A 19,352-nucleotide genomic window follows, 5' to 3' on the forward strand; every position below is an offset into this window, starting at 1 on the left:
CCATTGCATAACGCTGGTCCCTCTAAATGACGGGAACCTCAAAGGAAGCGCTAAATCTTTTAGCCAAACATAGTCTGAAGCGTGATGTTTCTGTTCTGGTGAATTTCCGCTGCTTACTTCCCAAACTTGATGTTGTCGAGGCAATGGCAAGTGTATGTTCGGCTGAAATTATTCTTCGTACAGATACCTGTGCCACATACAGCATTGAAAACAAAGAATTAACACTATCAAATAGCTTCGCTGTCTTTTGAAGAGACCCGTCTGCATCTTGGGGAGGAGGCGTTATCATAGTAGCAAAAAGGGATTATCTGGCGACTGTTTTCACTCTGGGCACACCTCTTGAGCTGCTGTGCTGACAATGCAATTTCTCTGGACTAGCATACGCAATTGGTGTTTGCTATCGTCCAACGCAGAGCTATCCTGATTTTGTAGATCGTCTGCATAATTCACTTGAGAAAGTTTGTGATCGATTTCCACAGTGCATTATTATATTAGGTGGCAACTTTAATTACCCAGATATAAACTGGGAAACATTCTCACCCAGCACACAGTCTATCCGACATGAATGCACACAATTTCTTCATACATTGCAGCTGTTTCACCTAACGCAACTCATGCATCCACCGACATGGGGAAACTGTACTTTGGATTTTGCTTTCACAAATCAACCTATCAATGCGGAGGCCTGTACACTGGAAGAAGTCGGTGGCCATTGTTTTGTGCTCTGCTTGCTGCCCCTCCCATCGAAAGAAAAAACCAAAAAATACATCTGTAATTATCATAAGGCCGATACCGACAAAATTACGCGCATTCTGTCCAGCGTTTCTTTAGATTTTGAAGTGAATTTTTCAAACCGTACTGCCGACCAGAACTGGGTAATTTTCCCGATATACTTTTAGAGCAATAGAAGAGGTGTGCATTCCAAAAATTACAATTAGAACAAGAACTAATGCCCCGTGGTTCACTGTAAGCACAAAGGGGTGCCTAAATCAGAAGAAAAGAGCGTATAGGAAGGCAAAGAAAGCAAACAATCCTCAGGATTGGCAGTCTTATACAGACATTGCGACTATATTTGATGCAACCTTACAAGTGGATAATTTTCCTCATAAATATAAGGCACTCCTCAGCGTTGCAATTTTGAGCGTGAGACTAACCGACAACCGGTAGACCACCAGGGTGACAGAATGGACAGCATAGAGACGGGTTTAAAAAAAGGGGACGGCTATTACCTCAATGGAGGGATGAAATAACAACATTCTGAGGCAAAGAATGAACTCGGGCAGCACAGGATGAGAGCGGTTACGGTCAATGGGAGAGGCCTTCATTCTGCAGTATACCTAAATAGGATGTTGAATAGGATGTTGATGATGATGGTGATGAATAGACCCTCACCATTGTGTTGCCATAAGGGTTTTGCAGAAATCAGAGAAACCAAGCTCCTAGCACCAATGAGGGGCTGGGAAATCAAAATCGAGACAGGCCATCGAATGGAAGACAAGCACCCCTCTGAAAAGAAGCGACTGCACGCAATGATGGACATATCACCAGCACAACGACTCCGCATAATAACTCTTCTCTATCAAAAATGTGGATCCAAACCTACACAAGAACGGGTGATATGGCAGGATCAAGTTCATTTGAGCAAAGTTCCAAAATCATGAGACCGCAGTATGCACTGACTCCGGCATGTACAAAAGTACGAGGCATAAATTGTTTTTGTTGACTACTTAGACAATATTTGTGACTGCATGGCCCTTTTTTGTACAGGGACACAGAAACATAAGTTGGAGACATCCTCTTGGCAATCCAACTTGTGCAGGTATCGAATCGAAGCGGTAACATCTTTACAAACTCTCAAAGTGCATTAGACTGTTATCTGCAGAGGGAATACCTAGACACTTCAGTAAGATACTCCCTTCCACAATTCAGAAAGTTAACGTCACCTGGATACCCCTACACTAGGGTCTGGAAGAGAGCGAGGCAACTCACATACCGTGCTCGTTGCGACCTCAACTGCTGTATTTCCCTCAAAAGAAAACATTGTCTCCTCATCCTATGCATAGGAACACGATTTTTTTCTTTGCATCAAGACATTCTCAATGCCGAAGAATCGCATTCTGTAGAGCATGAACCAACACAAGTATCTACAAATCTATGTGGGCGAGTATGATCGGTGGAAACATCCACCCTCTTCCACACAACCTAGCTATGTCCAAGGGTACGCTCAAGGAAGAACTCAAGCATTACATATTCTACTTTCATCGAGACATGGGAGACAGCTTTGACCAGCTCATTACCTCAAGATCAGCACAGTCTGATGGGAGGGCAAGGGAAGGAGCTGCTGCACCTGACGCCCTAGTCTTCAGGTTACACCCTTCAGCTCTTTCTCTTTTTGCAAAAAGCAAAAATGTTCAGTCCAGCGTAGAAATCATAGCATAAACACTCTGAAACACTGCCACCCTCTTGCTCAAACTGACCGACACCCCGCAGGCACAACCTTTGCTGCTCTTATCTTAGGCCACAGAAGCGCCGAGGGCCTTAAATTGGGGCCTGAAAGGGTGATTGAATACCCTCACTGCTAGTCTTTCTCTCTTCGCTGACCCTCAGTGCTCGTGAAGCGCAGATCGTAAATACAGCAACTACGTTCAGAAACGCTCCCTGAGAGTCGAAATAATGCTGTCGCGTCTTACATCGGAAGACCCAAACGTAGATGTCGGCTGCAACGTTTTCTTACTGCAAGGACCGTAGCAGCGTTGTGGTGACATTGTCTGAAGAGTGGCGTTGCTCCTTGACTGCACCTGTTTGCAGTACGTCTCGGTCAAGCTGCAGGAGGACGTCAAGTCCAGTTCCTTCCCCAAGCAGCAAAAGGTGAGGCACGACTTGAGGGGTCTTCTTCATCCGGCAGAGTAGTACCGTGCAGTGCCCTCAACAACTGCTTCCTTCTCTTTCCTGCTTCCAGCTGTGCTTGGAATAACAGGGTGGCAGTAAGTGGCAAAAGTGCCAGTGTGCACTTGGTCTAGTAGAGGGCTTGCCTCACTTCTGGGTCATTCCATGACAAGCGTCCCCGCTGTGAAGTCGACCATCACGCATTTGTTCCGTAAAAATTGTGGGCCATCCTCACGTGGCCCACAATGCTCCCTCAAAGTGTTTTTGTCTAAAAAAATATTGTTCTTTTTCTAGCCGCCCTTTTATCTCCAGGATTTAAAGCAAAGTTACGTCTGTCAAAAAAAATTCATGAAATATCACTTCTTTTTCAATCACCACCATTTTTTCGTGGACACCATGATGAGGCCACGGGCTGCTCTATGCCACATCTTTAAAATATTTTCGCTTTTCTATGCTGTGATTATGCCGTTCAGAAAATGCACGATGTTGAGCATTTTAAAACATTTTTAGCAAATACAAGCACATTCTCTCAGTCAATGAAGCAATTCTTTCTGTATTTCACCATAGTGGACAATTATTGACACTGAAAAAAAGGAGAAATGTGCGAGAAAACATTTGCCAAATTCGGAAAAATCTCGTTCCTGGCCCATATTCACCCCAAAATTGCACATTGTTGTACTCGCACTACAAATATAAAATACAAGGCATTCACTAGTACAAATGATCACAGTTTATGTCGGAAAGTGTAATCAGAACAGTCTTTGTTTTACCAGAGGAAATTTTGAATCTACACCGACACTGCTTGGTGTATGCGATTCCCGCTACCGCATACAAGGAAATCCACGTAACTCGATGACTCCGCTGCTGTTTATTTCATAATGTTCAGCATACAAAAAGATACCACGTGTAACATACACCAATGCTTTAAATGCTCGTCTATGTCCTGTCAGACGTTAGTCTACACGTGCTCATAGAATGGGCGCACCACCACTAACTAGCTCCACATTGTACTTCTCCCACCAACACGCGAATTATCGCTTTTTCCCGTTTTTACACTACGAAATACCATTGCAGGGAAAGGTATTCTTGCAGCGCCAACCCACTGGCCCGTGCGTCTTCCATGCAGGCAGGTGCATGCCGTGCAGAGAAGATCCTTTGTGGAACAACCTGGTGAAGCAGTGTCGGTGTACAGATTCAAAATTTGCTCTGGTAAAACAAAGACGGTTCTGATTACACTTTCTGACATAAACTGGGATCATTTGTACTAGTGAATGCCTTGTACTGTTGAACCCCTTTATAAGAGGCACGTACCGGGGAGCCGTTTTTGTCTCATGTACGAGATGTCTCTTATAAGCAGGGAACCATGTTTTCACTTACTAATCAGAGCAGGTTTCAGTGTGGGCACCGTATGACTAAAATAAGCTCAAAAGAACGCTACAGCATGTTGCAAAAGATCTCATTGTAATTTATGTTTGGCCCCCAGAATTTATGAAACAGTTCTGAATCTTTGTTTGCTCCATGACTGTATTTACACTGTTTTTTACAACCGATTCTACAAGCTTTCTTTCCTTCCACTGTTTGTGGAAGATGGATCGTAGGCGTTGAGTTCACAAGCCTGATGAATAGCCAGAGTGCAGAGCTTCTTCCGCTGTGTGCTCAGGCTATTCATTACGCTTGCAGGACTCCAACATCTGCGATACTTCTTGATTGGGAGCTACGCGAGTGGGAGAGCCGGCATGTGCGGTTGCGCTCTAATGGATGGCATAAGCTTCAACCACTTCTGTAAGTTGCATTTCCATTGGTAGGGCTTCTCATTGTCATTTAATAAGTTATAATAAATATATGAGTTATATATAAATATAATAAATTTAAACATAAGTTATAATAAATAGCGACTGCAGGCGTCTGTCGTCCACCTGTGTTTCCACAATGGAAGCAACTGTAATTAGTGACTGGTGGCACTGCATCTGAAGTAGTTAAAATGCCTGTTACAAGAGAGATTATTGATTAAAGTTCAAGGATGACTTGTCCCTTATAACCATCTGTCTTCTATATTCGATGTCTGTTATAAAAGAGGTCAATTTAATGGGAAAGATAGGGCGGCCAACCATGTGGGTGAATAGTGTCTCTTATATCCATTAGTCTCTTACATCCGTGTCTCTTATAACGAGGTTCAACTGTATTTTATATTTGTAGTGCGAGTACAACAATGTGCAATTTTGGGGTGAATATGGGCCAGGAACGAGATTTTTCCGAATTTGGCAAATGTTTTCTCGCACATTTCTCCTTTTTTTTCAGTGTCAATATATTTTTAACCAATTGTCCACTATGGTGAAATACAGAAAGAATTGCTTCATTGACTGAGAGAATGCGCTTGTATTTGCTAAAAATGTTTTAAAATGCTCAACATCGTGCATTTTCTGAACGGCATAATCACAGCATAGAAAAGCGAAAATATTTTAAAGATGTGGCATAGGCCTCATCATGGTGTCCACGAAAAAATGGTGGTGATTGAAAAAAGAAGTGATATTTCATGAATTTTTTTTGACAGACGTAACTTTGCTTTAAATCCTGGAGATAAAAGGGCGGCTAGAAAAAGAACAATATTTTTTTAGACAAAAACACTTTGAGGGAGCATTGTGGGCCACGTGAGGATGGTCGACTTCACGGCGGGGACGCTTGTCATGGAATGACCCTTCTACACCACGCATTTGAACAAACAAGTGAAACGCCAGTTAAACGCTTTTTGGAGGAGGCAGCTTTTGTGACTTCCTGACGAAAAAAAATTTCGCGAGGCCTATCATTGTGCGACACTGGTGCAAAATGTTTCAGCTGTACCTCTAACAGTAATAACGTGTGAAAGCTGAGGGATTGAGACTGGCAAGGCCACAGTCTCTTTCCGTTAGCCCCTGCCTGGCCGCCATCGCCACTGCGCTCTCTCCGCCTGTCCAGTTCTACATTGACCCCAACAAGCTGATGCCGCTGGCAAGGTTCCTGCCTGGCAACCAGCCTCGAGGAGGTGGCCGCAGGGGCACGGGCGGCAGGGGTGAGTCGGCCTTCGCTTCACGTGCCGCGCATTTGATGGGCACGCGTAACCACAGGTGGTGATTTTGCACCGTGAATGTGGTAAAGCGTGCTGTCCTACAAAGCTGGATGGCTGCCAAGCCAATGTGGTCACTGCACGCGTTTTATGCTCCAAGCAGTGTTAAATTGTTTTTGTCATGTTTAAGAGCGACGACTTGCTGAAAGAGTGGGTGTCTGGGTTAGGTTCCATTTGCGGGTGTGCTTTATAGCATTTGAAAAGTTCAAGAACTTGACTATTCCACACCAGAAGTTTTTCAGGCTAATTTCATTATTTGTGTTGACCAATTTTGGTTTGGTTAACTTTGGCTTGGCTGCCCATCTGGCCTGCAAAGCAACAGTTTCCATTTCTCTCTTAATCCTTTTTCTTTCGTTTTAGCTGCCGACAAAATAAAACCACATGGCAATGCCTTTTTGCATGTTCTATGCAGCCGTGTTTATTACGCATGCATTGTAGAAAAGGTATGTGCGCCAGGCTGCAGTGAGGTGTGACCAACAACTGTTAGCCAGAGTATTTAGGTTAAAAGAAAAAGCTTCAGAGGCTGACGAATTTTTTAAGAAAAAAACAAGATTTCCTGTCTCATGAAGCGCACAATGCTGTAAAAAATGCATAAAAGCATGCTGCAGAACTAAGTCAAGCTGCCACTTCAAAGAAATGCACATCTTCAGTGGTGCTTATAGGGATGTGTGAATGCTCGAATACGAATCGAATAGTACCTCCGTGAATAATTTGATTTGCAAATTGAATATCTACTATTTGATTTTTCGAATACCGTATTTTCCGGTCTATAAGTTGCACCTTTGTATAAGTCGCACCCCCCTCAAAATGACAGTTTTTCCGAAAAAAAAACGTATATAAGTCGCACCGGTGTATAAGACGCACTGGTGTATAAGACGCACTGGTGTACAAGACGCATTTGTTAATTAGGTAAACTCACAGTGAATCAGATCGTTAGAAAGAGCGGCGAAAGTACATGGTTGCGGCGGCTATCAACGCATCGCCCGGTGAGGGGGGCTAGACACGTGCATCTCCCGTCCAAAGTCTTGATAGAACAAAGTTCTCAAAAATGGTTTATTGATACACACAGATGGCATGTAGTTACAAATGGCGTTAGGCAAAACCATCGAAGTCTTCTTCCTCCGACTCGCTAACAAACAATTCAGCAACTTCAAGTGGGAGTTCCGCCAGCACATCGCTATCACCCTCCGACTCACTGATATCTTCTTCGCCAACATCGTCACCACTCGCGGAACGGATCATTCCGGCCTTTATGAACCCGGCTACAACTGCTTTTGTAGAAATGGAGTCTCAAGAGTCGGAGACCCATTTGGCCACCTCTCCAAACGTCGCGCGTCTCTTGCGTGCTGTCGTAAATCAGCGCAATAAAGGTGTCATGGCAGACGGAAGTGGCGCGACCGGAAGCGGCCTGAAAATCGATACTTATCAGCAAGCTGTCATTTTAAAAATTAGCAGCACGTTTACCTCTTTCAGAGTAACTCTCTGTGATAATTTATAAGCTGCATTTTATTTTTGCTACCCAGTTTGATATTACTTTGAATTTATTCGAACTGTAGTTACTGCGTATGGCAGAAGTGGCGCGCGGTTGTCGCAGGCCATTATCATTGTTTTCGACTGGAATAAACTGCTAATTCTTTGATTTAATGTCCTGAAGCGACATATGGGCTATGAGAAACACAGTAGCGGTGGGCTTCGGATTCATTTTGACCATAGAGCTGTGTCTCTTAACGTGCGCTGCCCACGCGCAGCCACCGCGAACCGGAATACTTCCATACATAAGACGCACCAACGAAAATTTCCGAAAAAAACCGCGACCTATACACCGGAAAATACGGTAGTCTAGTGGAATTTCTGAACTTCCCTGGCGTTGCGCAAGCGAGAGACGTCGCTGCACGCTAACGCACTGCTGCTACATAGTATGCTTGGGAAGTTTCATCCAAATTGCGCTTTTGACAAGCGCGCCTTGCAGAGGCCGTAAATTTTATCCCACTGCACGGAGTAACCTGCGATTGCGTCGTTAAGATCTGTTTTTTGAGCCGTCGCCATTGACTCTGGCACCCATTTTGAATTCTGCGACCGGATGTTTACATGTTAGGGCAGCTTCCGGTAAAGACCACCGCTGTTTTGGCAGTGCTTCCGTTAATTTGAAGTCAAAAGCGGTTCTGGCTTTTGTTAATGCAGTTGGTGTATGGTTACTGCGTGCTTACTTGTATTTTAAACCACAGTGGATAGCACAGGCTTGTCCATGGCGAGCTCTCTTTCAGCTACGTAGTATTCCTGCTTCACGCTGCCCATGCGCTTCCGAAGTGCCTCATCGTGGTCCATGATTGTGGTTGCGCCATGTTTTCGCGTCCTATTGTTCATGCCTGCAAAGTGCTTGCTTCCTAGTTGTGAGGTGGTGTATACTAGTACTTATGATTGCAGTACAACTCCAGTGCAAGTCCGTTTTTTTTTTTTTTTTTTTTAATGCATATTGTGCCTGCTCCGGATTCCTGGAGTACTGCCGATGCAAGTTGAAAAGTGTGTTGTCCGGGTTGAAAAAGAACGTCATGTCTCCTGAACATGCGGAGTAGCTTCTGCTTTTGCACAAAAAACCTCTGAAAAATCGAGACCTGTGAAAAAACAATTGATATTTGATTCGAGAGTTACTATTGGGCATTCATGCAACGCCTTAGCCACCGAGCCACCGCGGCGGGTCTGTTCGGCGTTCGCACACCCCTAGTGGTGAACTCTTGAAGCACTGGCCTTTGTACAGAAAGTGAATGGTAGTTGGCGGCTGTCAGGATACTGCAGAGACAGCTTTCTTCAGCAAGTAGCAACTATGGCCAAGGAGAGTGAAACAGTAATGGGTATGCCTTTTTTTTTTTTGATGGGATATTGGGCCCTATGTTCGGGCAGTCAACTCTACATCTTCTGTCAAATGCAAGCTAAAGGAATTTTTCTGAGCAGTGCAACTCAATTCTAGCAAGTAAATTTCACTGAGGGCAGTAACCTCGCCGAAGAAGAAAAATGTGGTACTATTAGGGACTGCTTAGGACATAGTACAACATTCCAGGCGACCATCATGTTGAAAGGGCATCCTTGCAAAGAGTTGAGGCCAATGTGAGTTCTAGTCGATCTTAAACAGTGATTACCACAAGTGTAGTTGTCTTCGCATCATTCTTAAATTAGGGGTGTGTGAATACCAAGTAGTGGCTTTCGAATCGAATATTAAAGACAAGAAACAATTTTGTTACAGGCCTCAATTTTTTACAGGGTTTTGTGCAAAAAAGCGAAGGTGCTTTTTTACAACCTGAAGAAGGCATTTTTTTATACTTGTATTTGCTTGCATTAGTCTCCAAAGCACACTATGAGGAATGTGGAGTGGGCACGATATGCACCGAATAATGGCTTGTGCTGCAATCGCAGGCAACGATGACACAGTGCCCCGTAACTCCTGCGTGCGACACGGCAAAACCACAATCACGAACCACGATGAAGCTTTTCTTCGGAAGCACATGCCGAGTGTGAACGATGTGTTGCGGAAGGAAGGCTTGCGCTAACTGCTCATTGGTTCAACAAAGGGATAGTAAACGTAGTACAACTATCGCGCCAATTCTTCCCCCGTGGTATAGAACATACACACAAAAAAAGGCATGCAGAAAGCATACACCAACAGCGTGCAAAAAAGTCTGTACCTCTTGGTTTTAAATTGTCACAATTACTGTAAAAAACAACCAAAGCAGCGGCAACGTTGCTTTACCGGATGCTGCACTAACAGGGAAACACTCGGTCAAAGAATTTGAAATGGCAGGCAAAGTCAACGACGATCTCATCGATGAAGTCGCACATTACTCCGTGCTGCACAACAATATTTATGGCCTCTAGAAGGTGCACTTTTCAAAAGTGAGATTTGGATGAAGCTTGCAGAGTAGACTGAAAATGAGCAGATAATGCAGCAGCAGTGTGTTAGCATGCGCCGACATCTCTCACTTTTGCAGAGCTGGGCACATTCGGAAAATCTATGTGACTGTGTATTTGAAACATTAAATAGTGGATATTTGATTCGCAAATTGAACTATTCTTTGAGGTACTATTCGATTCATATTCATGTATTCATATTCACCCTGTATCTTAATTTTTCCTACGGTACCCACACCTGCAAAGGATTCTCACAATGTGTACAGTCCAAAAATTTCCGAAGCAGAGAAGCACTCCCACTTTCCAGTGAGCAGGTAACAGCTATTGAGTGTCATCTGTGTGCCCCTGTGAAGTAAAAAGGATGTGTGTAGTAAATTAAAAACAAACATTGAAAGCATCACATGGTGGTTTAGAAGTGGATGCACAGTGCACAAAACAAGAAAGTGATTAAAGCTTTTCCATTCAATGTGAAAGCTGTCTGAACTGCAGAGCAGTGGTTTGCTACAATGGGTAGTAGCGCCGTTATCCGCTCACTGCTACCAGCCATCACGCTCTTTGCCACCCTGTCTCACTCCTCACTTGATGAATGGAACAGAGTTTGTCCAATGCCATTCAAATTTCCCGCCTCTTCGCAGTGCTCGCGTGCCCCCTGCATGAACCTGCGCCAGTGAAAGTTCAGTTCTTTTTGTGCTTACTTTTCCTCCCGCACGTGCCAGCACCACCGGCACCTTACTGCACAATTTGGAACGTTTCCCCCCCCCCCCCTCTCTCTCTCTCTCTCTCTCTCTCTCTCTCTCTCTCTCTCTCTCTCTCTCTCTCTCTCTCTCTCTCTCTCTCTCTCTCTCTCTCTCTCTCTCTCTCTCTCTCTCTCTCTCTCTCTCTCTCTCTCTCTCTTCCCAACACGAACGTGTTTTTTCCTTGAGTACACCAAAATCTGACCAACCAAGAGCTATCCATCACAGAAATGGCGTCGCCAGAAAAAGTTCCATTGACGCAGCTGTGGCCGGATTCGAGCCACGAACTCTCTCACCACAACGGGAGGTACGCAGCGCTCTGCCCACTGTGCTACGAATTCAAGAAGTGGGTCTACGAAATGCACCTTATATCTTTCCCACTACGTTCTTTATTTAGATGCCATCTAGGAGATGCTGCCATCTAGGAGAAGTGAAGCGAAGTAGTCCATCATGGCACTAATGAGCGTCGTTAGTTGGCGCCTCGATGCCAGTAGTATCTTCATGTACGTGGGATGTGGGTGAATTGAGGCACCCTGCGCCACCTACTGCTTTTGGTATCGGTTTCGGTTCCGTTTCATTCGCACGGTTTTCGAGGGGCTGTGGTTTCAGTCAGATTTATGCAATGTTCCGGCGCGTACAATGCAATGTCTAACTTTGATGCGTCTAACGGTGCCATACCGACGTAATATAAATAGCGATGTGCAGCTTCATATGGGTGCTCAATAAATTTTCCTGTGAAGGCACATTTCACTTTCGTGTTTTACCAATTCCCATGAAAGAGGTGCCAACCACTTTGTTTTTTTTTTTTTTTACTGCCACTTTGCTTACTGTCGTAAAAACCAATCCAATGAGCGTTCCTAACTAAATGAACACGGGCGCTGCCGGTTAATTACGTATATTTTGCCTCAAATGTACCTGCAGATTTTTTTTTTTTTTTTTTTTTGCTAAACAATGAAGAGATGTATGATAAGCACCAGCAGTTCACAAGTTTTGAACAGTTATGACTATATAAACCGCTTGGCTTTTGAAGCCTCTGTGGGACGCCACTACGACGGTACGCCGTGTGGCTCTACTTGGGTCCAGCGAGTGAGCTACGATGACAAGGTGGGCCCCTGAAGTACTCAGCACTTCAAATGTTGCCCTTGCTTTGCTTCCCATGCAGGTGGACCCCGTGGTGCCAGGGGTGGTCGAGGCTTCCGTGGCCGCGGAGGATTCGGTGGCCGCGGTGGGGGCGGCTTTGGTGGCCGTGGCGGCAGCTTTGGTGGCCGTGGATTTGGTGGTCGCGGTGGGGGCTTTGGTGGCCGGGGTGGCTTCCGGGGAGGCAGAGGCCGCGGTGGCTCATGAGAACTGCCACTGCTCACCGCACCATTCATTGTATAGCGACACTTTTATGCGAACGGGATCACTTTTCGTTTTTCGAGATGGCACGCTCGCTGTGAATAAAGGGTCCACATCACCATCGCCCATTTTGTCTCGCTTTGCCTTGAGTAACGTGAGCTTGACAGTGGGCGCACACAAGGTGCCATGCACTGTTTGATTTCTGCACCGTTAGTGAGCATTGCGGTGAATTGCACTTGCCCAGTCACCAAGATATTGTTGAGTATTGCATGTGTAGGACAGAAATGCCTTTTTTTTTTTTCAAATGTGAAAGCAGTAAATGGCCTTTTGAGCAAAAAGCCGGCAGTGACATCAGAAGCAGTGAAACGGCTCCTACACCCACATGTATCCAAATTGCTCCATGGACCATGGCACATGAAAACAAGAAAAGGGCACACTGCTAGGCAAGAAACTGGAGAGAGTGCGTTAAGAACGCATTGCACTGGCCTCAACCAGTGGTGTAGCAGTCACCAGCAAACCGGACCACTTATTGCAGCAGTAGAATTCCCAGCAATATTGTTGCATGGTGCGGAGAGGTATGCAGTAGAGCCCACTTATAACAGCCACAACTATAACAAACGCATGGTTACAACGAACGAATGCTGCATGACAGTCACAGCATGCAATGAGGCAACAGCATTTTGTTTCAGATATAACAAACTGGCACGAGGATGCAACGCGGGTGCAGCGAACGGTTGACCACCACGCGACCGTGCTTTGCGTTCACAGTAGTTGCTTGATCAGCGTTTTTCAACAGAACTGAGCACAGCCAGCAAAAGAAAAGCAGAGGAAAAGAAAATGTAAACAAAAAAGGACGTCGTCTTTGTGGACCCCGTGTTGTCCACATCCCCCAACTTTGTCTACAGGTGGACGGAAGGAGGAAACGACTAGGGGGGTGAATCAGCAGCTCCGTTGCGGTGCAGAGAAAGTTCTGTGGTGCTGTGCGCCATGGCGGCTCTGTCAGCAGCGCCCTTGTGCGTTTACAATTGAGCAAGGTGCAGGCAAAGTCGTCTGCTAATCATCCTCTTTTTGGATGAAACTGGTACGAACTTAAACAGACAAAGGAAGTGGAACACAAGGACAGCCGCTGTACTGTTCCACTCCCTTTGTCTTTGTTTTAAGTTCGCGCTGGTATCATCCAAGAATATGGCTTTCCAACTAGTTCAGCTTGCAACCCTTCTGCTAATCATCCTCGCCTGTCGTCCTGCACAACTCGAGTTTACGGCCATCTAGGCTGCGCTGAGAGCACAAGCGACGACACATAATTAGTCCCGTGTATCTTCGAGCTTGACGTGCATTTTCACGCGCTCGCCGCAACTGCCGGTAGATTCCTGCCAACCTGCAACGCCCCAACTACAGCATGTGCTCATGGCACCAACTCGCTGCACCTCCTCCGCAATTCTCTGCACTGCGGCGGCACGGCACCATTCCTGCAGCAGCGAATTGAGTGCTTTGGCGTAGCGCACCATGCACCGGTCCAGGCTTGCAGGGAATCGCGTCTGAATTGAATGGGGCTAACACCACCGAGATCGACATCCGGGGCACTACCTATTTGCCATTCCTAGAATAAATGCGCGGTTATCCCCGCACGGGGCACCTTGAGCAATCTTGGTGGCGGTATTGGCGACACCGCGGACCCCGAGCCCTCAAACATAAGTTCTAACCTACCGTGACAATGTGTTTATAGGTGGAGGGTAAGAAATCGCGAACGGTGGCAGTCGGAGTCGTGGTCAAGCTCCAACTGATAGGCTCCCTGTCCGTTTGCCAGGCAGAGAGCTCCAGGACCACTTCAGCTATCAGGGTAAGGCTGCGGAAGCCCGATCCCTGCTTTATGCAATAGCATATGGTATTTTCTAACCCCCCCCCCCCTCAAAACGTGATGGGTCCCTGAAAAGGGGCAACATCTTTTCCTCCCTCACAAACCTTCACTGAAGTGAATTTGCCAAGCTCCCGTTTTTGCTTCCATTGCGTAGACTGGCTCAAATGAACACACTTTTCATCGATTATCCGGGCGATAAGGCAGTAAGCCTGAAAGAGGAAAAACTACCATGCGTGGTTTGCGGCGGCCGCACCAACTAACCATAGTTACGTCGTGTAAAGATGCTGCGTGATTGGACGATGTGCAAGATAAGATAAAATATAAGAAAACACCCCGCAAGGCAGAACGCAACCTCACAAAATAAGAAAATGCATTGCTGTTGGGGGGTTACATTTTATTTATATATTTATTAATACCCCCAATCTCAATTAGGGGTTATTGCAGGGATAGAAATGGCATATAAATTAATATTAGGATACCAGTCTTGTCATCCTGGCTTAAGAGCAAGATAAGGAAACATTCCGAGCAGCACTGTGTGATGTTGCAACGTGAAGCTCTGTTCTTCACGAAAAAGAAAACTACGCTAAAATTGTTTAATTTTGCATTATAGTTTCGTGTGTTTATCACCCTTTGCACCATATAGAAGCCGTGTGCTGTTGTTGGGCACATGCGATGACGGGGGTACCAAATACTATCATAAACTTGAAGTCCCATCATTGAGGTTAAGAAACTGCTGGAAGTAGGTGAGATAACGGAAAAATAAAGTTTACCACGTGCATTTGAAGGAGGAGTACCGCTTATATGGCCAATGTTGCTCCACGCACAAAAATCATACCATCCTAAATAAAGTCGATAGAGGCGTGAAAGCTAAAAGTGCATCATACCTTCCCTGAAAGTGCATCCAATCGATTGTCAAACCTTCAAAAACCCAAATCGAAAACGAAAAAGGAACCATGCGACCATTTTTTTCCGCTCTATGTAAACACATCTATGAATGATCGCAATGGATACCGATACGTGGTTTATGAAATAAAAGTATATAATACTGTTGTACATATCCCTCTACATGATCTATACGTGTACTGTCCTATGCAGAACCATTCTTTTTTTTTTGCGATTTTCAAGTAACCGTTTTGACACACTGGAAGCCAGTTTACACGCCCGCGCCGTGTGTCCAGAGATGTTATCAGAGCATAACCAACCGTCCTATGGGGCATGCATTAGTTTTTTGACAGTACGCCTTTGGTCCCACCAGAGTCTTTCAATGCTTTACTGGTCACGAAACTTCGGCGCTCGTTTCATATAGGGACCGCGCGCGCCACTGCAGGCGCCACCGCCGCACGAAGGTCATCCAGCCGCCCCGCGTGCGGCGTATTGGCCAGCTCTTGGCGTGCAAACGCTCGCTGCTTTTGGTGTCTGCGCGCTGATTAAGTGTGCTTTTTTTCGTAGTAGTTAGCGATGAATAGTACAGTCACTGTTGTATATCACCTGCCTTGAATGGGGTTTTATTTTTCGAAGTAAATTACCGTAGACTTCGGCCGCGAACGGCCACGGCTTCTGCGTGCTCTGGCACAAGCGCTGCGCCGTCGTGTTTACGGACTTTTGAATCTCTATTGCTTATTTTCTTAAAGCAAAAGTTGTAAATACTACACATACGGTAGCTGCGTAGTCACGGACTGCTGCGGACCTATCGATAATACAATAAAAAAAACTGAAAGAAACCAAGTACGCGTCGTTCAAACTACGCTTAATGAATCCGTTGATTGCTCTGGAATGCACAGAACGCTAAAAGAGATAGCCCAATAGTATTGTCGTTTCGATGAGTGGGTACATACTTGAGAACATCTAAAAACGCTGCAGAAACGCGAAAAATCAGAACACGAAGAGATATATTAGATGCGGAGCGTCTTATGCTCGGGGGTATGTCCCGCGGCGTCGGCGGTGGTCCGGCGTCCGCACACCACCGTTTCTTGGCCAATCCCCCACGTCTTATACTCGGGGGTATGTCCCGCGGCGTCGGCGGTGGTCCGGCGTCCGCACACCACCGTTTCTTGGCCAATCCCCCACGTGGGTACGTGCCACAGAAGAGGAACAACAACAACAACTCCGGTTGTGCTTGCGCTCTACTCCGTGATTCTTCAGATGAAGTAGGATGGAAGCAACAGCCCCGTCAGTGAGTGTGCTGACGCAATTAAAGGGACACTGAAGTGAATTTGTCAAGCTCCCGTTTTTGCTTGCACTGCGTAGACTGGCTCAAATTAGCACACTTTTCATCGTTTATCCGGTTGACAAATCGGTAATTATTTTACAAAGCGCGAAAGAAGAAAAACTACCATGCGCGGTTTGCGGCGGCCGCATCAACTAAAGCTGTGACGTTAGGAGGAGCCGCACCGTGATTGGACGATGCCCAAGGTGAGCAACCAAACAAGTTTTGGTTTCGGTTCTGTAAAACACAACCGGTGGCGTTGTTGGATGGGCATTCTCAATATCTCAGTAATCATCGTACCGCGCTTCTGCCATGTTGTCGGCTGTAAAATGCACAAGATAAGCCTCCCAGGACGGCTTGTAGTCGTAGCATTCACTAGCCGAGACCTACGCAGTGCATGAACGCCCTCCGCGTACCCGCAGACGCCCAAATGTCATGCGCTTTTCCCCCATATTTGGAGCTTGCCTCCCTCATGCCTGTATCGTAAAAAGCGTGTTCGCACCAGGCCAAGGGTCTGTTGATTCTGGCCTGTGCCCACTACCTGCAAGCAGTCGGTGCTTATGGCAACAGCACGCCAACGAGAACTCGCTAGCGTGCGTTTTGTGAACTAGTTCGTGTAGCCATGAATGTTGCGGCCCAAAAAAAAGGTGAACTCCATATAGAAAACATCGGCGGAAAACAAAAAAGTTAACTTACAAAAAAAAAAAAAGCACGTACCCACGGGGATTCGAACTCGTGACTGGCAAAACAGTTGCGGTGACAGAGCTAGCGCCTCAGCTAGACAACTGAGCCACGGAGCGAAACGCGAAGGCCGAGTTAATATAGGGTATATATTGTACAACCGGATTACACTTTTATTTAGTTTTGGCATTTCAAGCAGCTTAGGTGACTATTTGTTGTACTGCGATCGTGCAGTCAGCGTCGCCCGAGTTTCCACAGTAGCTCACGTCTAGCAATTGCATTTTGCAGACGGAAAAGCGTTCGCAGGTGCGTAGTCGTGCTGCTGACCGCTGTGCTTGTTCGCCCAGCGCAAAAAAGTGCTTCCCGCGCCCTAGTTTTACGCTGTACGGTAAAAATATCAGTTGATTTTATTTCCTTAGTACCTATATTGACTTCGCTAACTCTTCTCCCGCCTTCAAGAGGCCTTATATTTTCCTACTGGCGTACCAGTCAGCGAAGCGTCGCGTGTGCGCTTGTGCAGCGCTTGTGTGAAGCGACCTTGACTTGGAGCTAGATACAGTGCACAAACAAACTAAGTAAAGAAAGGCACATTCTTCCATTCACAAACGTGTCCTGGCTTCGTTTCAACTAAGCGAACGAATTGCGACCAAGCAATTTTTTTTAACCTCCTTGATTGCGACGACCCGCCGGCGGCCGGCGGACGAAACGCTGGGCCGACTGACTCTGTCGGCCGGGGAGCCGTGCAGTAGCGCAGCCGTGGCGCAGCCAATTGCCAGCTCATCCCCTCCTGACGTCACACGAAAACGCCACAGAAAATGGGCGAGCGTAAAGAGAGGAGGACAGCATTTTCGAATTAGTTTTTCTACTAAATAAAATCGCGTAAACGCGCCTAGAGTGGTCGAAACATGGCCTGGGGACTCCGGACTACAATTTGCGCTAGTAATCCCGCAATGTTTACATATCACTTCAGTGTCCCTTTAAGTGAGAGCATCAGCGGTGACAATGAACGCGGTGAACGTTTGCATTGCGGGTTACGTTACGGTCGCGCGTATTCAAGGGGGAGTTGGACGCCGGTGTAGAAATGTACGTCAAACATTCTTCTTCCTCCTGCTCCGTGGGCGCGTTCGACCTGCAACTCCGACCACCCACCACTGCCGACTGCCAACGCAGCAGTGGCGAGCATTGTGCCGCCAACGTGTGCTACCCCGGTGACGACGCCGGCGGCGTTACCGTCATGACAATGTACCTCGCACCCAACCTCTCGCGTACAAACATGGAAAGGTACATCGACGAGGCAATGGGTGACTACAAGAAGAAATGTACAGACACGGTGCGTCCGATCGTTCTCGTGGGAGACTTTAATGTCGACATCACCAAGAGCGATTGGATAGTGCAGTACATGGCATCGCGTCACTCGCTGCAGTGCGTATCGACAGAGCCAACTACAATCCACGGAACGTGTATCGATCTAGTCTTTACCAACTGCAACAGCGATGACTGCATACAACCGCTGCTACGAGATCCACTGACTGTGCACTTCAGCGACCATAAGGCCGTCATACTCAAAGTAAGAAGACGTGCAAACCTAAATAAAGACCTTTAGATACCACTTCAATATCGTCTCACTCGCGTATATACGCATGCAATAAGGAAAATTACACCCATCTCCCAGAAGGGAACCATGAGTAGGATATATGAGCATTACAGGGTTCACTGCATTTCCACCAAATTTGGCAAACCAACATCACGGAAACGCAAACGGAACCCCCATGACGCTCCGCATCCTACTCATGGTTCCCTTCGGGGAGATGGGTGCAATTTTTTTGTTGCACCATGTGTCTTTCCCCTTCCACGCTTTGCAATCCTTGAAAAAACAGGAAGCGAAAAAAGAACAATAAAACTGATTTTATCACACACAAAAAAGTTTCAATGTTACGAAGGGAGACAAAAGAGCGTGGTCCAGCGTACAAAAATTTATTTTTCGCGCTGCGATATGCAGCACACGGAGGAAACAGAATATTGCCACGTACGACGCAAAGCTTTTCTGAACGCAGCGAGCTAGCGAGCTCCTAAAAGACTAGGATGAAACACAAACGTCGAAGAAGCAGTCCGCAGTATGACGTGCACAGATGAACGTCGACATAAAGTGAGTTGCGCGGCGTTTGCTGTGCATGCATTACTCTCGGAACGTTATTAATTTCAGATCCATGGAAACAGGATCGAGAACATTGTCGAAGAAACAAAAAATCAAGTTAGCGACAAGGTGGAACCCTTTCCATAGAAACAATATTGTTTGACGGGACGTACGACAAAAAGAGCAAACGGGTTGAAACGCCAGATAAAAAACTGGAATCGGCCACGCGCGGTTACAAAACAAACAAAACGAACCCTAAGGGATAATTCGCGGAAATATGAAAAGTAAAAGCACAAGGACATTCCACAGCTTTTTTTACACGCGAGCCTGAGCCCAACATAATACAAGTTTGCAAACAGGTAATAAAGCACCGCTACAACCTGACTGATATGACAAAATCCGGCTTTAAGTTAGCCTTCTACAATTCTAGGTCCACGATGCTCTCAAAAGGGTACATAGCTTTTTCCGTTCTCACACACAGTGCATTTCCACACACTGTCATACACTTATAATGG

The 19,352-nt window shown here is 46.2% G+C and overlaps 1 protein-coding gene across 1 annotated transcript in view; it reads left to right on the top strand.

Moving 5' to 3' along the window:
- LOC144176474 (uncharacterized) overlaps positions 1-12,074 on the top strand; it is a 41,626-nt gene extending 29,552 nt beyond the window's left edge. The window contains exons 4-6 of the mRNA XM_077705213.1: positions 2,809-2,868; positions 5,839-5,932; positions 11,783-12,074. Coding sequence (XP_077561339.1) covers positions 2,809-2,868; positions 5,839-5,932; positions 11,783-11,964 — 336 coding nt within the window. The 3' untranslated portion in view covers positions 11,965-12,074. The remainder of the gene's footprint in view (positions 1-2,808; positions 2,869-5,838; positions 5,933-11,782) is intronic.
- The last annotated feature ends 7,278 nt before the right edge of the window (positions 12,075-19,352 follow it).

Source organism: Haemaphysalis longicornis, unplaced genomic scaffold (genome assembly GCF_048455015.1).
Source record: "Haemaphysalis longicornis isolate Haplotype H1 unplaced genomic scaffold, Haemaphysalis longicornis Haplotype H1 scaffold_1, whole genome shotgun sequence".
NCBI lineage: Eukaryota > Metazoa > Arthropoda > Arachnida > Ixodida > Ixodidae > Haemaphysalis > Haemaphysalis longicornis.